Source organism: Anoplopoma fimbria, chromosome 19, assembly GCF_027596085.1.
Source record: "Anoplopoma fimbria isolate UVic2021 breed Golden Eagle Sablefish chromosome 19, Afim_UVic_2022, whole genome shotgun sequence".
NCBI lineage: Eukaryota > Metazoa > Chordata > Actinopteri > Perciformes > Anoplopomatidae > Anoplopoma > Anoplopoma fimbria.
The window spans coordinates 441,005-464,070 of record NC_072467.1 but is presented as its reverse complement, the minus strand read 5'-3'; the positions used below and the strand labels follow the sequence as shown (position 1 = coordinate 464,070).

The window sequence follows — 23,066 nt, the reverse complement described above, 5'->3', positions numbered from 1 at the left end:
CGGAAGAACAGGCTGTTTTGTAGACTACGCCTCTTCTTTGCATGCCATATCTAGGTACTTCCAATAACTCCATAAGCTTTAACACCATGGATTGCATGTGAGAGCTCACCAAAATTATGCAACAGGCATTTAGAAGGTCTTTAAAAGGAATAAATAATGCATGTTTGTTTTGGCGGAAAATGTTTGCACTCCCTTCCCGGCCACCTCCCTCCCTCAACAGCCACTTTCTTTCTTTCTTTCTCCGATTATCATCCTCTCTGTTTCTTTCTCCAGGTGGATGCCTTAAACCATGAGTGTTCTGGGACCTCCGTCGAGGCGAACCAAGTGAGTGTCCCACAAATTCCTGCTGCCCCTCACATATTTACCTTTTTCTGTGTGTTTTACTGAGTTACTGTCACACGGGCGCGAGGGAATCACTAACCCAGTATGTAGAAGGTGGTGTGGGTCATGGACCTCGGGCACAGAGCGGCTCTGTTGAGAGTTGTTTGCTTTGCCTGGGCTCTGGCTCTAACCTCCCTCCATGCCCCACACACCTCCTCTTTCCCTCCCACCCTCGCTTACTTTTCCACTCTCCCTCTCTCTCCCTGGCTGGTCCATATGCTCAGAATCTCAGGCTAATCTCATCCAGTGCCGGCCAGTCTGCCCTCCGTATATATATATATATCACTCCTATATTGTGGGCTTGCGTTCATGAGAAGTGACAGCGTGGGTGTTTCAGAGTGTTTGTGACACTGACGTCCAGAGGTGCAGGAGAGAAGATGAAGAGCATGCAGCGTAACCAGGTCTCCTCTTCTTGTCATTGCAGCGGAGTGGCCAGATCGGACAGCAAGATCAGTGCCAAGGCCCTCTACGGTAAGTGACTGTATGGAAGTGTGAAGGGAAGTTGCTGCTGTTGATAGAAGAGGTATTTAATTGTTGGCCTGTTTTCAAGACTTTGTCTTTACATGCCTTCACCTGTAATTACTCGGGCCTTGGTTTCTGTGGTATTAGTCACTTCAGACGGTTTAAAGAGCTTCTGCCATTTAGGAGATGGTGCACTCTTAATTGTTAAGGTAAAGTTTGCTCACTGTTTATTTAGTATGTTCTTCAACACCAATCATTTTTTCGATTCTTAAAGGCAGACATATTTTTTCAAAAATCCTTGGATAACAAACTTGATTTATTCTACTAATACATATTGCCTCTGTAGTCTTAGCCAGATTGTTGACCATTATCATCCATAGATGAGCCACTCTGTTGCTGTGAGATGAACAATGAACATGCAGTACTGTAGTTCATTTTGAGTCAATCCCACATACACCGTCGTGCTGCTGTTAATATTCTCTAGCACCAAATCTGTATTAATTAATGAAAAATAGTCCTGTGTTTGAGTAATGTTTGCTAAAAACCATAGAGCCCAGTTTCATTTCTGAAAAAATAAGCTATAGCATATTTAAGTATCGCTTTTTAGATCTTGAACCTGCATTAGATATAAAGTCAGCCTTTTTCTTTTGATGCCTTCCAAACTGTCATAGTCAAACTTCGTAGATCAGCACTGTAACTGACTCAAATCACAACAATATTCAATTTGCTATGCAAATTACTTTGTCAGAAAATCCAGCACCTTCACTCTGCAGATTGTTGCTGCAACCCCGCGGCCTTGCTGGACTATCACAGTCCTCTCCCCAGAGCACACACACACATGCTGATAAGAGGAGGCCAAGGTCCTGCTGAGGGGCAGCGTCGTGCTCAGGCTGCTGACACATCTGTCAGACACTGAGGGACATGGGAGGGAGGCAGGGCTCCTGAAGGGAATTGGAGGCCTGCACAGCATGCTGGGAGTTGTTGTCAGATGCATAAGTCTTTTGGTTGTTTGTCTGCACTTTGTAGTCTGTAGTTTTCAGATTTATATTTATATTTTAAGTACTTTTAAGTCTTACGTGCATACTTTGAATTGAAGGATATGTTTGTGTTATTGTAGGGGTGCATTCATGTCTGAATTGTCGGGCTTTAAATTTGTCATGTCTCTGCGTCATGCTCAGTAATACAGTTATAGCATGACACTAGCTGTTGCATACTTGTGCTAGGGTGTGTGTGTGTGTGACTGAAATGTGCTGAGGGAGTGCAGGGTGTGCCTGTTTTTAATGTGTGGTTGGAAAAGGGTGGGGATGCCCATGTTTTTCAGGTGAATAAAAGACGCATTGAAAAGTGGGAAGGAAGAGGTGGACTCACCTCTGGTCCACACCGCGCTGCCTCAGACATTAGCTCACTGGCTCTGCCAGCGCCTCCCTCCACAAGGCCAACATAGAGGAACATTGTATAGCAGATAGATAGAAACCTACTCTGAGGTTTGCCAGGACAACCTGCTCTCTTGCATGGCTGCACTGTTCCAAATAAAGAATGGCCTAAAACGACAGATGATGAATTGTAGGGATGCAAGATGTTCCCAAAGCATCTGACTGTGCACCTCGTCGTCTGTGAAATATTTTTGTCCTGTAAGTCATCCAAGTATCCACAAGACCCACCCACTCCTGTTATTCCTGTGAAATAACCTGCTGTATGTGTGACAAGGCTGTGCTGTTTTTCACTCGGCCGTCTCATCTCGTGCAGCAGATGGTCACCGCTACTTTCTCACTGCAGGATGACAGCAGCATGCCTGTCCTCCCGAACCACAGAGGCAGGAGAGAGCACAATGTTGTGCATCATCCGTAACAGTGGGAGATATTTGGATAGATAAAGGTCTGCTGCTGAGTAAACATGTAGAGGAACAACAGCAAAAGTCCCAGCTCAATATCCCGTATGCAAAACTCCCCATCATTCACACAGTGCAGGGCATCACACAGCAGATGCAAATGATGCACAGGTCCTCCCACCTGATCTGTTATCAGCAGCTTTGGTGGTAGAGCAGAGACGTGCCACATCAGATACATCACCACTGGACTTCAGACCTATCGGCAGCTTTCTTGAGTTTCAAAATGCGTTTTGGCTGTGAGACTGAATGAACAGGTATAAATTCTCTCTTTGATATTGTCCTGCACCGCTGTTTTTCTTTAAAGTCTGTGAATGTATGAAATGCAGCGTAATGTCTCTGATAGATCCAATAGTTCTAGTGTAATTTCAGTGGCTGTTATTTACAAAAATGATGGTATGTGTTTGGCCTCTTACTGTTCCTGGAAGACAAAGGCATGATGAAACTTTGAGAAGGGCAACTTTGTGTTGAATCTTTGTGTTGAGTGTGAGGTTTGTTACAGGGATACTTTCTGGTGACATAATGTTTGTTGACACAGCAGCACTCTTCCACAACGCGTATTGTGGCTTAATCCATCTTTTTCGTACGATAATGGATTTGATTGTTTTTGTTAATTAAATTACATTTGCAAAAGGTTTAAGTTTCATGGCATTTTATGAAAAAAAAATGTAACTGTCTTAGTTAAATATCAGGTCTCAGTTTTGTTTAAAGGTCAGTTTTTAGGAGGTCAGATTGTCCGATTGATCCGGGCTATGTATTGGTTTGATAATCTGCCAAGCAGCTATGTTTATTACTGGTCATTGACTCTAGAAAGCCCTGAAGATCTGCCCATCTGCCTACTAAGTGGCTCTTATTGCAAGCTGTTGCGGGGCTGTGAATTGATTGGCGTAAATGTCAGGCCATTAATAAGACATTGGGCGAGCTCGACTTTCAGTACGACACCTGACGCTTGTGTTTCGGCTGTGGGGAGCCAAGCAGGAAGGAATCAGCAGAGAGGAAATAGCAGGAACATGCTTGCGTCATTCGGACAGCGGCAGCGGTTACATGGATAAAAAGCTGCTGGGATCATGGAAGAGTCAGAGCTCTTTGAAGCATGTTTACGTCACAATAAATCATCAATAAACAGATATTATTACATATAGAAGCTTGACACACAATTGTTAAGGGTTATACAAACAGGAGAGCTTTTGTGTCACAGTCAACAAAAAGCACATAAAGTGAAATGTGGCTGAACGTCTGTATGGAGAGCAGCATCAAAATGTTGACTCTATTTAGTTGGGGACATAAAGAGACCTGATATGAGATCTGGCTATGGAGTTGAGAAGAGCATGCTCTCATTTAACCGTAACTGTTACCTGCAGACTATTCAGCTGGTAAATAGGTCAATGAGCACCCTTGCACACTCATTTATCATCGGCCTGTTTGAAGACAATGGTCCAGGCCAACAGTACACGCAGTGCTGTGGACAATGCCGTCGCAACACAGAGTAAGCTCAAGTGTTTATAATGACATTCAAACTTTAAACAGGTCACCACATTTGAACTTTATTGTTATAAATTGTTTTTTCGCAAGCAGTAACCTCGGGTGATGAGAAATGAAGTGCCAAAACTTGCCGATCGTCATATGGCCACTTGAGGCTCACATGAAAAGCGATTCAATATCCATAAACCCCATGTTAATATGCCCAACTTTACAGCAGAAGTAAACATGTATACAGTCTGGTACAAAAACGGTTTTGGTCTCTATATGTAATTTCCCCGCTCATGACAACTGTCCAGGTGTGAATTTTTATATAACTCACCTGTTTCAATATTTTAAAGACTTAAAGTTCTGTTATTAGCTGTCTTGAGACTGGCCTTTCACACACAGGAGACAGGAGAAAGGTGTGGCTGATTGGGAAGAGATGTCAGCTAAATCTTTGATTAAATAAAATGCGGATACTTAAAAACACACAGCAGCACTGGAACTCACATTGGTCTGGTTCTTCAGTAGGTCTCGGCCTGCCTTTGTCTTGGTCTTGACTTGGTCTCAACCCCTCAAAGTCTTGGTCTCTCAGTCTTGATGTACACTCTGGTCTTTGTCATGACTTGGTCTTGGTTTAGGAGGTCCTTACAAGACTGCCATCAGAATTGGTAGTGACCAAAAACAGAGCCCAAAGAGAGTAAATACTGAACTTACATTCCCCAGGTGGCCAGAAACAAAACTCCAATGAATGATAATGTTGCTCCGTAACTGTCAGATGTGTAAATGAGCAAGTGTTGCTAACATGCTCCCAATATGAACTTAATAGATGATAATATATCAATGTCGAATCTGGATTTTTTTAGGGAGGAGTAGATGGGCTTTTTAGCGTGTGCAAATAGTTAAGAAAATGTTAGTTTGTGACCAGACACAAGTTATTATTCAGAGCAGGATTTGTGTGATGACATTGGTTTAATCTAAATCATTGGTGACACTGACAACATTTTTTTTACAACGTGCCACTATTTAAGTTATTCTCACCTGCATTACTACTTAACAGGTTTGTTCTAAAAATGAGAAAATGTAAGACTAAATTCACAGCATACTTATCAACTCTGATCACGGTGCTGTTGAGAAGGAGCATCACAGATCTTTGACCCTGCAGTAAATCAGCGCCTGTAATCGGTGCCCTGGATGTAGCAAGATTTAATGCCAGCCTGGCCAACAATAATGTCAGAGGGGTCAAATCAGGTCACACAGATCTCTTTGATATCAGATTTAATAATTAACTTTATTAAAATATATTATTTCACAAGTAAAGTATGACCACTATTGCACCATTGCTAAATATACTGATAACAACATTTACTACTCATACAAAATTGATGTGAATATTGAACAGTATAGTTGACTGTGAAGTCTACAGATAAAACATGAAAGAAACGCCCAACACATTACGTATCCTTGTCACTTCCTTATTGCACTGCTGGTCTCTATAGCTTGCAGCTTTGTTTCATCTGTTCACTCTGCTAAAACGTAAAACGTGTGGAGTGCAGGTCAGTGTCACTGCTGGATAAGATCACAGGTTGGACTTGGATTCTCAGTTTTTAACTTTTGGTGTTTTTGTTTTCTCATCAACAGAACAGAGGAAAATGTACTCCAACTCTAATTATATCATGCATGAGACGTCGCAGTATCATGTTGAGGTAAGATCTGCTCCGTTTGTGTTTATTTGAAAGAAAAATACAGCTGTGTGTTATACTTTTGACCGTTCATGTATTTTAAAAAGATAAGCATTGCGTTTTGAGGTTGAATCCAGTTGAGGACCTTTGTTCTTACTCTTTTTTCTCTTTTTCTTTTTATTATACGTTATACAAAATACAAACCAGGCTTAAAAAAAGGAAAGATAAAAGATTATAATTTAAAAATATTTACTGAACATCATGAAAAAAAGAAAAGCACTCACTTTAAATGTTATATATTGATCTTTTAGCCGGAAATAAACGCTGACAGTTAATCTCTTGATTACATCTCCTTTACAGGAATCTTATATAATAAAACAATCAGGCCTCTGATTGCAGCAGTGGGGAGCTGATGTTGGGAAGTCATAGTCTGACACATGCTTTAGATCAGGGGTGTTGAACTGTGTCCTGTGTCCCTTCGGGTAGGATTTCTGTAAATGCCTCAAGTAATCTCAGATAACAGACCCGCTGGCGACAGCTGCATCCAAGAGAGCCATGGAAGCGGTGATTTTGCAGCTTTGATATCAGATAAAACAAGTAATTAACATTGCTAAGTAATGCTGTCAGCTGATGGCATCGTTACAAATGTTCAAGTCAAGTATTTTTACAAGTAATAGCTGTAAGAAAATAGGCCTAAAATTAAAGTACAGAACAGAACAACTACACTGAACGGGGGAAACTTCTAGCTTGGCTCGTACAAAGTAACATAATCCTCCGACCAGCTCCTCTGAAACTCACTAAGGAACACTTCATATATATTTCTTTCATAAATAACAAAAAAGTATAAGTTGTGGTTTTATTGGGGTTTGTGGCTATTTTGTTGCTGGGAGCAGGTTGATTATATGTCAACTTTGGTAAAACAAATGCAGGCTAACTGTTTCTTCCAGTTGCCAGTTTTTATGCTAAGATAACTTAACTGGCTGCTGATAGTCTCGTTTTCTCATCTAACTCTCTCCAAGAAAGCGAATAAATCTATTTTTCAAACAATTACCTTTATACAGCCAGTTACTAGAATAGTCTTTAGTTCAAATTAGGCCATCAACCTACCTTTCCAACAGCCATGTTTTTATGTCACACAGGTCATAGTCTCCTCACAACCAAAAATCTTCTCATCATCTTTTACCAACTCATTATTTTCTATTCAGCATCTCTCCACGTTCATTATGGACAAGACAGAGTCCATTATCACAGTGGACGATGCCATCAAGAAACTGGTCCTTCTGGACTCAAAAGACAAAATCTGGACCCAGGAGATGCTCCTGCAGGTCACCGACAAGGCGGTCAGGCTCATGGACTGTGACACACAGGTATGTCTTCACATCCGTCCACACATCACCAGACTATGTAAGCATGCAATAAACATCATATTTACACGCACTTATTTGTGTTGGGGGATCTACAGCATCACAAACTGCACTAGAGAGTGAAGACATGACGTTTGAAAGACGTGAGAATTTAACCAGGCAGGGAGTTAAAAGTCAGGCTATATTGGCCTACTGTGCATCGATATTGACAAATGTTTTTTTAATCTGTCTCTCACAAGTGCCCCAACAGTGCAATACTAAACATGCTCTGGTGCCTCTTTAAGTTTTAATTAAATAAGGTACAATTCAGTGAAATAGTAAAGTATACACCATAATGGCAAACATGATTATGATTGTGTCTATTCCTTAAAAGGAGTTGTTAGAAAATTTCAGGGAATTTGCTTTTTTTCTCAAAGTTAGATGGGAAGATCTATATCACTCTCTGTTCAATATGAAGCTACAGCCAGCAGACGGTTAGCGTAGCTTAGCATAAATACTGGAAGCAGGGAGAGACACTACACGTTAAACCCCAAATTATCGTTTTTTACACATCCGCATTTGTAAGAATTGAAGAATAAATATTGGATCATTGTTAATTGTGAGTTTAAGGTGCTGGGAGGGAAATTGTGTTACTGTTGGACAGAGCACGGTTAGCTTTTTCCCCAATTCCAGTTTTTGTGCTAAGCTAAGCTTCTGCATATGGTCTCTTCATATTTGCTATGCCCATATGAGAGTGGTATTCATTCTATCATCACTTTTTTAGACTATACTCAGGCCCACTCAGATAGTATCTTGCTCTCTCTTCCTCCACCTCTTCCCCTCTAACATCGCTTTGTTGTGCTCCTGCAGGAAGAGCTGGAGAACTTCCCTCTCCCCACAATCAACATGAGTCAGACGGTCCTGAATCAGACACGTTACCCCTCCGTCCTCCTGCTGGTGTGTCAGGACAAGGAGCAGCACAAACCCGACGTCCACTTTTTCCACTGTGACGAGGTGGAGGTGAGTCTGTTTAAATGATGCAGGCTTGGCTCAGTTTGCGTCCTTTATCGTCCGTGCATGATTGGCTGGCTTTGTGTTTTATATCATTCGTAAATCCAAGCTGCCGTTGTTGGAGCACCAGGTCAGATTTCAGTCCCTGAAAGGATGTAATACTATAACTTGCTGTAAAGACAATACCTCTCAATAGTCTTTGACTACTAGTAAGTTCAGATAAATAGTTTACAAGACATTTTGGCTCATAAACACTGAGCAGGGTTGGAGGATCTGGAAAAAAAACAACCTTTGGATTATTGCTTATTGCTCGACTTTGTCTTCATTGAAAGAATATAAGGGAAAGTGGACATCAAAACTTCCCAGAAAAATGGGACAGCTTGTTTAAAATCTGAAAGACGTGGTCTTGGGAGAAAAGCTTAAATATTTTGGTGATAACACTGAGATAATTAATGTCACAACCTTTTGACTGTATGTAAATATCTACAGTAAGTTAGCTAAGTTTATTTATTAAGCACTTTTGCATAGCGTGCATCAAGTGCATCGACACGATATAAACATAAAGATGGAACTAAAACAACATAAAAAATGTCAATACAAGTGCCTGTTTGTAGGTTTTGCAGTTTTTAGACGTTCACTCAGCTACACTTTCTAATATCTGAAGGACATCAGCAACAGCAAAATCTACAGTTTTGAAGAAGCCAAAGCTTTGCATAGAGATCATAGATAAAAAAAAAAAAGTAAATATATGAATGTATTATACGTTAATCCAATGCATTTGGTTGTAGACGTGAAATCCAAATGACAGAATATCAGAAACCGGAAATATAACAATTATCAACCTGGATAACAACAGCATTCCAATTGACAGTATCGAATTGATCACTTTTTAATGTTTAGAATATGTAGAATCCCTCATGAGGTAGATAGTATTGTCAGTTTGCAATAGGGTATACTAACCTGCAAACTTTCTGCATTCAGTTTGACATGAAAATATTGTTAAGTCTGACTGTGTGTGTCTCTCCTCACTCTCTTCAGGCGGAGATGGTCCATGCAGATATAGACAGTGCCATTGGAGACAACAAGCATGGAAAGAAAATGAGGCTTCAGACTCTGAAGTGAGAACAGTGCTGCAGCAGAAACATACACACCTTATTGCAGTCAAATACACATTAAAGGAAGTGACACAGACCTCTAATAAGTAGTTAGCTAACTTTATGTTAAATTGCTGAAGGTCTCAATGCCTCCTCCTCTTCCTCCAGGGTGAACCAGGAGAAAATGAAGCGCCACAGAGAAACTATCCTCCCCCTCGGCCCCTAAGGGCCCCTCACATGCTGCGAAGGGACGTGCGGCAGCCATGAACACACAGGGTTAGAATTCACATACTGCACATGCACTCAAAAGAAAGCCCCTTTTTCACATCCACAGCTCACATGTTATGAAATAGTTGCATTCACGTGAGCTTCTTTTGTGTTTTCATGTAGATCGACGACCCTCTGTACAAAATGACACTGAGTCTCATGAAAAGCTGGCCCAGCGCATTGAGAAGGATGTGGTGAGTTTTTAACCCACACTGACGCCTGTCGTGACATTACACAGCTCCTCACACCGGCTCATAATGCTATAGTCTTCAAGCTAAACCCCAGGATTTGTCTCCCTCAGCAAATCCTCAACTGTGCCCTGGACGATATTGAGATCTTTGTGGCGCGGCTGCAAAAGGCAGCAGAGGCCTTTTCTCAGCTCAACCACCGCAACAAGAGTAAGAAGAATAAGAAGAAAGGACCAGCAGGTCTGTCTCCCTTTCTTCTTATGTGGTGGCACGAGTGGAGTGACAATATGCTCATATTGCTCACATTGCCATGTTTTTCTTTTTTGTGTCCTGTGGCCCGGGACTGTCATCCAGTGATGCATGTGTGGTAGCAGTGGCCAGTTTGGGGTTCTGTTGAGTAACACAATACTCATTACTCAACTGTCATAACTAAGGTCATATTATTACGTCTTATCCACTCCCTGGGAAAGCTGATCTGATGTATTTTTGTCATGTTAAAATGTTTAAATTATTATTATTGCTGTGCTTTGACCTGTCTGTTATTATGTAAACTCAATAATATTGGCATACCAAAAGTAAGCAATATTCAGTTGAACTATGCATGAAAACCAAAAGTTGGTTTACCTTTGGACTAAAAGTGTAATAGCAGGTATATATAATCGTGCAAAGTAATAATATAACTGTGACATGTAGCTGAGTAATGTTTTACCACCCAACACTGGCAGTGGTGTGATGCTGTGTTTTATTTCAACACACCTTGTTTCCTTTGCAGCAAGGCATTCTTTTCATCCATAAATGTGATGTGTTGTTTTCTATGTGCATGGTCAGGTGCAAATGCACACTCACACACACACACACACACACACACACACACACACACACACACACACACACACACACACACACACACACACACACACACACACACACACACACACACACACACACACACACACACACACACACACGCGTATGTGTTGCTTTTACACACATCTTCTGTTAATAAGTAACACAATATGTGTGTGTCTACCCAGACTACACAGACAGATGAGCTGTGTAGTAATTATGTATTCTCTTTCTAGAGAATCAGTTTCTCAAATTTGGGGTCAGACTCTCACACAGGCTCATGTTGATCAAAACGTAATAAATATGTATTATATAAATATAATTTAAAGTTAAATCAGTAGGTCTGATGTATCATAACCTTTATTTAATTTGGAACTTCCATACCCTTGAAAATACAATTTAAAGAAAACTTTACTTTAATTCCCATTTTGTGACTGGGGTTGTGAGAATGTTGTGACTTTCTGGATCACAAGCTGAGAAACACTGATGTAGCACATTCTGTCTTAAACTTTACTCTCTGGCCAAGGTGACTTTTTTTAAATGCAGAGCTGTTTATTAACTTTATTGTACTGCTTGCCTTCATTTCACTGACAAAAAAATCTTTGGACTGTGGCCAGAGAGTGAATCCTGTGTTCTGTCTGTGATATGTCTGTATGGAGGGCTGGTAACTCTGGAGTCTGTGTGTGGTCATTGTTGCTCTGGTTGTTTGTAGAGGGCATGCTGACCCTGCGAGCCAAGCCCCCCACTGAAGCAGAGTTCATTGATAGCCTGCAGAAACTGAAGCTGGCCCTCAACCTCTTGGTGAGATATCACAGCTCCTAACCTCTCCTCAGTCATCACTTGTCCTCTCTGCGTTACCCTTCTCACTGTGCGTCTGTCATTGTGCCTCCTGCAGGCCAAGCTGAAGAAACACATACAAAATCCAAGTGCGTCTGAGCTGGTCCATTTCCTCTTCGGCCCTCTGGAGCTGGTAAGTCTATAAATCTGTTCAGAGTTTGTCTGATACCAATATGGATGAATGCTATTACATTTTATGCCATCATCCTTTGTGAATGCCAACGCTATTAACCCACTCTAGATAAGTTCTCCATGTCATTTGATACCATCAATGTTGACTGAGCCCGGACTAAAACGCACAGAATCAAAGCAGTTCAGCGTTTGCATTGCTGTATTCAGACATTCTTCTTATTGTTTGAATTATTTTCTGCCACCACACCCCTTGCCGCTCTGCTTAACACTCACCAGACTGGAGCAACGTGGCTTTCAGCGCTGACTCAGGTGCGGTGTTCGGCCCCACCTTCGATACTGCTGGATAGAAACGCAGAGCTGTGATTAGGCTCTGCCAGTTGATAATGTGCAGTAACCTCTGGACACGTTGGATTTGCTTGATAAGGTCGAGATAAAGCCGGAGCAGTTATATTCAAATCGGGCCCTGCGGCCTCCAGCTGCTCTCAATAATCAGTCTCAACACGTAGCAGCTTTAGATACAAGTGTTGTTTTATAATGCAAATAAGATGCAGAGATTTATGATGCAGTTAATCAATATTTTTTCCAGGATGCTGTTTATTGCTGTTTATTTTTTACTTTCATGCCCTCTGAAAAAATTAAGCATCTTCAGATTAAACAGCAAAAATATTTAGTCTAGTTTAATTTCTGCAGTGGACACTAGGGCTGGATATCAAACCTCAAATGTTTTGAAAATTGGCCAAAATGTGTCTGGAGCAGTGAAAACTTTCTAGTAGCGAAAATGGCACTGAATGTTTGGTCAGATCTTCATGCTGGTTTACTTATTCTGATACTACAACATTATTCATTTCCTTATTCAATTAAGAACAAATCATTTTCATTATTTTTTTTGGATGGATGGAGGGATGGATGGATATTTGTTATATATTCTTTAAAACAAGGTATTAAAGTTTATGAAAATCCTTCTTAGGATATTGTTTAAAAGTAAACTGAATGCATCCACAGGTGCTGCAGAGCTGTGGGAGTCCTGAACTGGTGCGTTCAATAATCTCCCCTCACCTCTCCAAAGACACTGTCGACTTCCTGCGGGGGCACCTCACCCCCAAAGAGACGACCATCTTTGAGCTGCTGGGGGAAGGATGGACCAAACCCAGGTACATAAATTGCTGCATTTCAACAGCACGTTTATCCAAAGCGCGTTACAATTTGCCTCTCATTCACACACTGAAGACAGTGAGCTACCATGCAAAATGCTGGCCTGACCAATGGGAGCAATCGACAGTTCAGTGTATTAATTATGACTGGCTCTGTCTGTGCGGATGTGTAGCTTAAAAAGGTCACATTTTGAACATCCTGCCCATCCTTTTGCAGAGCGGAGTGGCCCAGGGATCAGTGTGCGCCTTTTTATCATCCTAAGTTTCGTAATGGCTGGGAGCCGCCATTGGAGCTCCTCAGGACGGCCCCATGGGAGACTGAGGGTCCCACAGGGCCACTGGGGGGTCCCACCAGCCCCGATTACAGAAGACACTCAGCTGAAGACGTAAGGGACTTGTTTGTTAGCTACTGTCTGTGAATGCACTGACGATTAAAGGGTCCCAACACCTAAACATGTAACAATCTGTCTGCTTTTTCAGTATTATAGAACACACTCCTCAAGCTCGTCAAATGGGTAAGTAATGAAGTCCTTCACCAACTTTGCCGTCTCTTTCGCAAATGTCAAAAAACATTTCAGTGTGATGAGCGGATACTATGTGTCTTAACAGGTCTTACAATGAGGTGCCCCCCACCCGCACATATGCCAAAATACGCTACCACTTTGTAGCACGGAATGCCAACGAGCTGTCAGTGCTGCAGGATGAAATCCTTGAGGTAAAAAAACAAAAGGCAGAGAACATTACACATCGTTTTTAATCTAGAACAAATGCAGATGTTCATTGTAGCATCTGGCAGGGATGACGCAAACCCCTCCCTAGCCTTCTTGGGGAAAAAACATAAATTGACATTCTGTGATGGTCAACATTTAAAATGTACTTAATCAGATGTTTTATGCTGTCAACAAATTGTAAAAATGAGCGTACTTCCAGGGCTAAACCATGAAAGGTCACTTCCGACACAAAGCAATTTCAGCTGGATCCAGGTCAAGTGTGTGTGTGTGTTTCACAAGACTTGAGTTTAGTTACAGTTTGCAATGCTGTGGATTGAAATGTCAAACATGTCTCACAGGTGATAGAGGATGACAAACAGTGGTGGAAACTACGGAATCGCAGTGGTCAGTCCGGCTACGTCCCGTTTAACATCCTGGACGTGGTGAAGATCGAGGGGCCTGAAGCCTTCTACAACCAGGTGACCTGATTTACTATACGTGCAGAGCATTAACCTAACACTCTCTTATGAACACCCATAAACCTTTGGCTCAATTAAAAGTTATCCATTCATAATACAGCAGCAAACAGCTATTATCTATGTAGATATAGTGGATAATGTCGACTGTGGCTCAGTGATAGAGCAGGTCGTCCTGCAATCAGAAATTCTGGCAAAACATGTCCATGGCTGCATTGATCCCCCAGCTCCGCTAGTCAATGTCTATGTGTCCATGGGCAAGACACTTAACCACAAATTGCTCCCGTAGGCTCTGCCTGCTGTTTATGAATGTGTATAATTGGTACTGAATGAATGTTAGATAGTCCTGATGGGCAGGTGGCACCTTGCATGGTAGCCCCTGCCATCAGTGTATGAATGGGTGTGACTGGATGAATGACGACATGTAGTGTTAAAGCGCTCTGAGTGGTCGGAAGACTAGAAAAGAGCAATACAAGTACAAATCAATTTACCATTTACCAAGTCCTTGTCTACCTGAGCTGAGAATGAAGATGCAATCCGAGCTAAGTGTTGTTATCTAAGCTTCTCCTTGCTTTGTTTACATGGCCGTGCCAGCCGCACCTACAACACATTATAGAATGTTAGCGTGCCTCATTTGCTAGTTAATTGCTGCCGCTGTGCACTGTGCTTGCACGGCCGTTACAGCTGATAACCTGACTGAAGGCGTTATCGCCCACCCTCCAGTCCCCTCTCAGGTCAATGTTTGCACTGTTAGCGCTGTTAACTTGTTCAGCCGTTGCCATGTTAAGAGCTGTGGGGATCCAATCCTTCAGTTGGAATTTAACACCTTTTACTGATAGAATTGTTAAAAAACATTTTATTATTGGTGTATTTTTAGCATTCCCACATTCAATGTTTCCATAAGCTACACAGAAAACATACCACACTCATAAGTTTTGCTGCAGTTTTAAGATACTAGTTTGTCTGAGAATGCAATGCAGCCACATGACATGTTGTGTTGAACTTTTATATATGCCAGTTCACTCTCACTTACTTCGCCTGCAATCGTGATCCTTATTTCAGCTGCACAACCTCAGACGTGTTGTCAAGAGGTGTCACAATGAATTCTAGAAAATATAGGCAATCACAAACTAAAGTATGATGTAATCAGGCAGGGTCAAGGTTTCTTTATCACTGCTTGTAGAAAAAAAATATTCCTGCTGGGAATTGTTGCATCCAGATTAGAATGAAGGAGTCATGATAAAGTGATTATACAGAGATAGATAAGTTATCAGTTGAATAAACAACCTAGATATATAAAAACATGGGTAGTATGTACTGGTCACTGTTTTAATTACTAAACATTTTACTTTCATACAAAGCTAAAAAAACAATGTAAGAGGAACGTTTGCAGTCATATCATCTGAACGCTGCTCCTGGATCAGTGCAGCTTTGTGTATCAACCCTTGTTGTGACCCAACTCATTGTGCAGCAATATATTTCCAACCTCAACAAAAGCCAACATTACCATAGACACACACTGCACACATTAACGCTGCATGCAGGTTCACCAACGCCCTGCAGCAGATACTGCATGCAGCTACTCTTCCTGGTGTCAAATTCTTTCACACGCATATTTTCTGTTTGGCTCCAGGGCAAAAATGTATCAACCACCAATGAGAAGAAAGACAAACCTGTTTCTGAATAGCTGGATTCTCATGAACTGTGTTTGTTTGTGTGTGTGTGCAGCCAGGCTACAGTACGTCATCTTCTGGTCCTCTGAGCCATGGAGACAGCTTCAACAAGGGTAGACCCAAAGACAAAAGTGAGTGAAAAACAAAATGTAAACAAAACAAGATTAGGGAATTGAAGATATGTCATAGTTGCTCAATCCTGACACCTGCTGTCGTCCTGTTTCTGTGCTGCAGTGATGGATGAGGTCAACTCTGAGCTATTGATGATGATCACTGCTAACAAAAGCCAGCCGCCCGCCAGGAAGTTCCGTGTGGAGCGAGCATCCGGCCGCCAAGTACCACTCACCTTTGACTCAAACCCAGAGCAGGTGACTGCATGGCTCGGCGCATTAGATTTTTCGAAACCGTAAGTCACCCATGACGCTCATCAATCCAGCAAATCAAACACTTCCCACACCTAGAAGTTCTGACTGAAGGACAGAAGTAGGCCTATTTAAAGCTGCTTTGTAATTCTAATCCAATAGCCAGAGGTGGAAAGAGTAGCCCACTAGAATATTGTACTCCAGTAAAAGTACTTATGTGGAAATGTACTTCAGTAAAAGTAAAAAAGTAGGTCAGTCACAATGTACTCTGAGTATCTCACACTGTTAAATTAAAGAACATCTTTAGGGTACAAAATAAATTACACTGATTGTCAATACACAAGCAAAACAACATACGCAACAAGACCCTTTCTGTCCAAACCATCAGTGTCTGTGCAGTCTGTCCAAGCATTCAACTGAGCGTCAATAACATAAATATACAGCTGCCTTCTCAGTGTAGCCTCACTAGATTTAACCAGAAAAGAGACAAAACTCAGGCAATGTATCTAGCCATGGACACTTATTTTGGAATCAGAAGCAGAAAAAAATATCACCAAAGCAGGCAATATGGACATGTAAACAATATTATCTGCACAGCGGCTGCAGTCACCAACACACATATTGTAGCAAAGTAGAGATTGTAGTATTGACACAAAGTGTAGCGCGCACACGCCACTCCGTTGCGGCTACGGCGTTGCCGAGCAATGGAGTTGTTGACGTTCTAATTTTTAAGATTTCATAAGTGTGTTGTTGTTGTTGTTTTACTCACCTGTCTGCGACGACAGACAGCGCGATGTTCTCCAAAATCTGCTGCAGGTTCAACTTCTCTACCCGTTCATCCTTAAAGTAGTCCACCCGGCCTGTTTGTCCCAGTATAACCAGTATACTCGTCCTGTCTGGTCCCACTGTGCTTTTCAAATTCAAAAACGGTGTCAGCCGAACGAGGGGATTAAACAAGATAGATGCAACATTTGTATTAACTATGCCGCGGTACAAGAATGCCAGTTATAAGTGCACGTGACCCTTGATTTGATTGTGCTTGAAGTGGCCCTGGCCCGTGAACACAAACATTTATGACGTATCATTTCCATTTATCAGCTTTCCCCACACAGTTTAGCAGAACTCTTTCACGTGACATTTGTTTTGACTCTGAGACTACTAAGTAAAAGTAAAATTAAAGATCTTTAAAAATAAAACTTTCAAGGTTTCTTTAAGATGAATCCTACCTCCACAAGTATTAAATGGATTGCCATGAAAGTTGGCATTAAGACCACCCTCAGTTTGACAGGTGTATTTAATAACACTGATGATGGCTCAGTTCCATTAAATGCCCCAGTAAGTCATACCAGTGAGCCAGCATCACAATACCAGGATGCTGGAACAGACACAGCCCAGATCAATCTGGTCTTTATTAAAGTTATTGATTAGGTCAGTGCTTTTCCTGCTGTTATATGTTATAATGCAACTAAAGCTTTCTCTTTGTATCTACAGTTTTTTAGCAACATCAGTGTACTTACTAATGAGAACTCTGTTCAAATTAAGAAATACATTTCTATTTTAAAATGAGTAAAGTAATTGACTGTTTGCAGGACCGTTGAATGTTTGGGGATCCTGACTGGAGCTCAACTCTTTTCCCTCAACAAAGAAGAACTGAAGGCGGTGTGCGGAGAAGAAGGTGGCCGTGTTTATTGTCAGGCCACCGTGCAGAAAGCACAGCTGGAGGTCAGTTAAACACTTGTTCAAGTAGCAACGCAAGCTGAGCGCACACCTGTTACAACAAAGCTGTTTTATTCACAGTTAGACCACAACAATTTTTTTATTTAAACCGACAAATGAACACCGGTTCAACATGTTTGCAAAAAATAAATGTCTTGTCTTGAATAGATATGAATAATGCTTACCGTTCTCAGCTTTCAGTCTTTATCTGGGCATGTTACAACGAGTCCATACACTCATATAAAAAGCTGATGTCAGCTGTTGGACTATTAGAGTCACACTCATGATTTAAATACAGGAGAAGCCCAAGAAGTGATCAGAACTAACCCATAGGCAGTCAGACTGCTGACAGCAAGCACTTTAAAATAAGGCACAAGCTTTTTAAATAACCCAGTGATTTTTTTTTTTTTTTATTTCTTCCTATTGTTGTTGTCCCTTCTTTAGACTTATTAAATATATTTTTTAGAACCAGGGCAGCTGCATTTCATTGCATTTTAATGTACAACTGTACTTTTTAAGGTGTATGACTATACACTTGAACTAGGCAGGACTTTACATAATTCCCCAAAAGAGAATAACATAATAACAGTTCTGCAGAATAAGTAAATACACAGAACAGAATTATTAAGTGCCATATTAAAATAAACAGTAGATGATTCTCTGAACACTAGAGGTATTGTAAATAAAGACTTTGCGACACACCAATAGGTGAGACTTATAACTTAAATATCAGATCTTAATCTGTAAAATAATGAATTACCTGTAATATTATTCATTCAATGTCAACTTAACATTTTATAACTTGTGTGCACAAATCAGTAAATGGTGAATTGTAGTTTCAAGAGAAAAAACATTAAAAAAATGAGCTGTGTTACTTTAACAGAAGACCAGAGGGGACTCGGAGCTGCAGGAGATCTTGAGAGGGCGACAGGAGAGGATCAACTCCAGCAAAAAAGACTGAACCTGCTGAGCACCACGACCCATCCAGATGCTTTCACTCTGTAACTGCAGCAGCTCCTTCAATCAATCTTCTGCTAACTGTGATCAACAGTGGAACATACTGAGTGGTTATAAACATTTTTAATTGTATATTTATTTTGTATCACCCAACGTGTATGTATTCCAGTGTTTTCTTATATAATTATGTTGCTTTGGTTTTCATTGTCTCATTAAATGTTGATGTCGCATGAACAGAGCAACATATGGATCTATGCACAGTTTTGTTTGTGTGCGTGTGGGAGCATGTGTAAGCACAACATGCATGTAATGTACATATTTGTACTAGCAATGTGGTCAATGTTTGTGCACATTGGCGATGTTGCAGCTGTTTACTGAATGACTAAAATAAGTAGATCTTTGCTTTCGCATATCTAAATCTGTGCCAGAATGTTTGACACATTTTCTGATGTATAGCCAATTATTTTCATATTACTGTTTACAAGTATAATAAATAATAAAACACACTCTATGTATATCAGGAGTAGTCTCATCCGGTTGGTAACTGCAGATCAGCAGTAGGTATTAACATTAATAATGTGGTTGTTTATAATCAGAACTCAGACAGAGAGAAACTGTCCATAATCTTGCATGCAGTTATTGTCAATAACAGTGAGATGCTGTGATTAATGTGTTTTTATGCAGCATGATATGTTGCAGTGTAAACTGCACAGAAATAATGAAGAATATATGAGATTATGTCATATAAAATAATTAAATGAAGAGTTAGGCAAAACATTCAAAGACGGTTGTAAATATTATGGGACAAATTGTTTAAAAAGAATATAATAAAAAATAAAAATAACTTGGCAAATATTTGATATCACATCTTTTTTGTACAGAATGATTGTGTTTGTCATTGGATTAATAATACCAGAGGTGGATAAACAGTCAATACATTTTATTTATTTTATAAGATCAGAACAAGAGTTGCAAAATGTAAAGAAGGAAGTTAAAATGAAGTGCAGTGACTAATTAATCCTCAATTACACGGGAGTTGTCATTTGTTCGTGTAATTGTCTTATTTTATTTTTCTGTTTCACATGATAGATAATGAAAAAAACATCACTTTAAATACCTCACAATCAGTTTGCACAATTGTATCTACAACACCACACTACTGTTGTTCAAGACACTGTAAGGCAATTCAGAGAAACCCTGTGAGCACTAAAAACCCGGCACAGAATCTGAAAAAAGTGAACTATAACACCAACACTAATAAAAGATCATTCCCACACTATCAACTGGATTATAAAAACCAAACAGATACAATCGATGTATGATGCAGAGGAGGAGGAAAACGTCACTCCTTGTAGGTACAGTACAGAGAATTAAAGTTGTCATTTATGGAGATATGCGTCAAGCCAGAGGTCGCCTGAGTTTTTCAGTGACCTGAAAAAAAAAAGAGAACAAATATACACATGACGAAAAATGTAGATTTGGTCAATACAATATTTTCATCTCATTCTGTCTTCGTTATTCTGCCAGTTGCACTTTTAAGTTCATGCCTTTTTTTTAAAGAAACGTAAAAAGTTTTTTTTACATCTGAATGTGTCTCATCCTGGCAGTAGATTATAAACTACTAATATTGGACGTACCTGAACACATCAGCGAGGCCTTGCCACATTGTTTTCACCTGGTAAGGAATGCCATGTTTCTCACACAGTGCACGGACAAGCGGAGCCACCAGGTGGTAGTTGTGGCGCGGCATCGTGGGAAACAAACTTCAGAGACAAAAGAAACAGAAGGCATCCATCAGCATCAAACAAGTCTCAACACATTTTTTTTTTATTTAAATAAATAATCATGATAATCATTTAAAAATACTGTTTAGTATAGAGAAGGGTGGCTGCAAACCAGTTAGACAAGTAGTTGTTTGAATTTCACATTGGCTGTCTATTTATTCTATTTTAATTTGTCTTAAACTGTGTTTGTATTACAAAGAAAAATAAATACAGCAAATGTGAACTTCAAAAGACATTTTAAAAGTGCAATTCAAACCAATATACTTCAATCATTTTGGATATATATTATATTATCTAGCTATTTCATAGAAATGACAAAGTCCTCTTACTCTTATTTACAGGATATTAACAGGAAATAAAAATCACTGCAGTCCTAATGTTTTATACTTTTACAAACTACAAATCAGTTTCATCTTTTCTCAGTTCATTTCTTTAAAAAGATCATGTTGTGTTTTTTAGTTATCAAATGCACTGGATGTTCAGAAATGTAACCCCTTAAAATAACGTTTTCCTTCCAGTCTTTTGATTTTTCTTGATTTTTCTTTCACCCATAATTCCTACTTGAAACTGCTCAAAGAAAGGTTTGTGGATTATCTTGAGTAACCGGGTCAGGATCTCTAAAGAGACATTGCTGTTGAGTTTTCCAAATGTATATTTGGCGCTTTGAGCTCCACAAGCCGAGTGCCATATAATCCAATTATATTAGAGAGAAGACGGACATCTCTACAACCTTATAGGCTTATTATGTTTATGTTGAGTAAAATATTTAAATCATTTTATACATATTTCTCCAAAAGAGACGGTCATTTCGTTGAAACCTTTTTATTTATAGAATGATTGCTTCTCTTTTAATTTCAGGAGCTTTTGTCTGTTTTTCCTACAAACTCTGAACTGATGAGGACATGTTCTCCTGAGACTGAATCACTGACTTACTGGTGCTCGATTTGAAAGTTGAGGTGTCCGCTGAACCAGTCGTTGAAGAGGGACTGCTTGATATTACAGGTGGCATGTAACTAAAGTAGAGGATGACACGAACGACGGGTTAGCACATCAGCAGCATGTAGAGCTGTGTGGACTGTCTGATAATAAACCAGGTACCTGCATGGACAGCCAGTCCTGGTGCTTGTCGTGGTCGATGTTCATCGGTAGATGATTCATTTGAGTCACCCACACAAACCAGTGACTCTCCAAAAACCTAATATAAGGCAACACAAGGCAAGTGACTGAATATTTTAGTCACACCATATGATCAAGGTGTTGTAGAGAAACGAGGTGTCACTTCATAATTCTTTATAAAGGCTTCATATGTTGAAACTAATGGGTTTATTTAAGTTAAGTAATGTATGAATTTCTTAGAGATCAGCCATAAAAGATTTAAAAAGAACAACTTTTGGGTTGCCAGATTCACTTGAGGTTTGATGACAGTATATCATTATGGTAATGTGTGTGTGTGTGTGTTTGGACTGTGCTGTTTACCTGATGAAGATGATGAGCACCACTGAGCCAAACAGGCCAAACATGGGAACAGAACAGCAAAGGAAGCGCAGGTAGTAAGACAGAGACCAAGCCAGATCCTTCATAGAGACAGGAGGGTTAAAATAATCCAGCTTTGTTATCAAGACTCCCTGAAACTCGTCTCTTTTTCTTTACCTATCTTACATGTAACCTAACATAACCTAGATGTAGACAATGCTCATACAATCTGCACTGTACCACACCGAAGACAACACCTTACCACCCAGTCATGGCGGGAAATCATGGTGCGAATGATCTGAATGTGGAAGTAAACTGGAATGAGAAGCGGCGGTCCAACTAAAAAATTAGAAGAAATAAAACTATTATTCCTTTGAAGTTTTAATAGTTTCACTCTTTTTAAATGACTTTAAGAAACATACCAAGAAAGAAGTACTGGTGTTGGTAGTGATAAGGCATGTATTTGATCTTTTTTATGCCGTACTGTAACAGAGAAGGAATACAGAGTTAGGAGGAGAGGCTGGTGAAAGATTTAATACCACATATTTAAGAAAATAAACACATCAGTTACTTGCCTCCACCGGTTGAGTGGCTCCAACTACGAAGACGTGCAACATGTTGACATCAGGGTCCTTACTGAAGATGTTGGGCTTCGCGTGATGCTGGTAATGCCGGTGATTCCACCAGTTGGCAGACGCTCCCTGAGAAAACAATTCTTTAATATCTCTACATAAAATCTTCCGAAAATACAATGTACCATTGAGATTATCAATGACCTTCAAATGTCCGATGGTTAACTTGTGCAACACGTGATTCCAGCTGGACTTCTTGAAGACAGACAGGTGGCCAAAGTCGTGCTGCAGCCATCCAGCCTGCAACTACAGCAGAGGAAGAGAAAAACCAGCATTGACTTAAAGTTCGTCAACAATAACACCATGAGGTCAGAGATAATGATGTTCAGGTCACCTGAGCAGTTGCCAGCAGGACGGCGCTCAGAAAGGTCAGCGTCCAGCTAGTTCCCCAGATCCAGATGATCAGCCAGGCGAGCGCCTCCATCAGCAGGATGTGACCCAGGTGGAGGCAGAAGAACAAAGGCCGAGCTCGAAACAGACCCTCGCTCTCCGCCTTCGCACGTAAAGTGTGGAAATCCTGTATGATTGTCGCCTAAAATCAGA

General features: G+C 40.4%; 2 protein-coding genes across 2 annotated transcripts in view; one reads left to right on the top strand and one right to left on the bottom strand.

Annotated features, from left to right (window-relative positions):
• Nucleotides 1–256: 256 nt before the first annotated feature.
• On the top strand, nucleotides 257–19,488 carry eps8l2 (EPS8 like 2). Its single transcript, XM_054620668.1, is given in 21 exon segments — nucleotides 257–324; nucleotides 806–852; nucleotides 5,831–5,895; nucleotides 7,077–7,238; nucleotides 8,085–8,234; nucleotides 9,264–9,343; nucleotides 9,488–9,529; nucleotides 9,531–9,595; nucleotides 9,710–9,780; nucleotides 9,888–10,014; nucleotides 11,333–11,421; nucleotides 11,516–11,590; nucleotides 12,592–12,740; nucleotides 12,958–13,126; nucleotides 13,221–13,255; nucleotides 13,350–13,455; nucleotides 13,810–13,929; nucleotides 15,655–15,730; nucleotides 15,834–16,005; nucleotides 17,551–17,683; nucleotides 18,561–19,488. Coding segments are annotated over 21 exon segments (2,046 nt in total). The 5' UTR covers nucleotides 257–289; the 3' UTR covers nucleotides 18,639–19,488.
• Nucleotides 19,489–19,579: 91 nt separating this feature from the next.
• Nucleotides 19,580–23,066, bottom strand: part of fads2 (fatty acid desaturase 2) — a 5,313-nt gene continuing 1,826 nt past the window's right edge. Inside the window, exons 4-13 of the mRNA XM_054620669.1 lie at nucleotides 22,858–23,055; nucleotides 22,668–22,769; nucleotides 22,467–22,592; nucleotides 22,314–22,374; nucleotides 22,154–22,230; nucleotides 21,895–21,992; nucleotides 21,517–21,613; nucleotides 21,352–21,431; nucleotides 20,272–20,397; nucleotides 19,580–20,065 (exon numbers count right to left, since the gene is read on the bottom strand). Coding sequence (XP_054476644.1) covers nucleotides 20,014–20,065; nucleotides 20,272–20,397; nucleotides 21,352–21,431; nucleotides 21,517–21,613; nucleotides 21,895–21,992; nucleotides 22,154–22,230; nucleotides 22,314–22,374; nucleotides 22,467–22,592; nucleotides 22,668–22,769; nucleotides 22,858–23,055 — 1,017 coding nt within the window. The 3' untranslated portion in view covers nucleotides 19,580–20,013. The remainder of the gene's footprint in view (nucleotides 20,066–20,271; nucleotides 20,398–21,351; nucleotides 21,432–21,516; nucleotides 21,614–21,894; nucleotides 21,993–22,153; nucleotides 22,231–22,313; nucleotides 22,375–22,466; nucleotides 22,593–22,667; nucleotides 22,770–22,857; nucleotides 23,056–23,066) is intronic.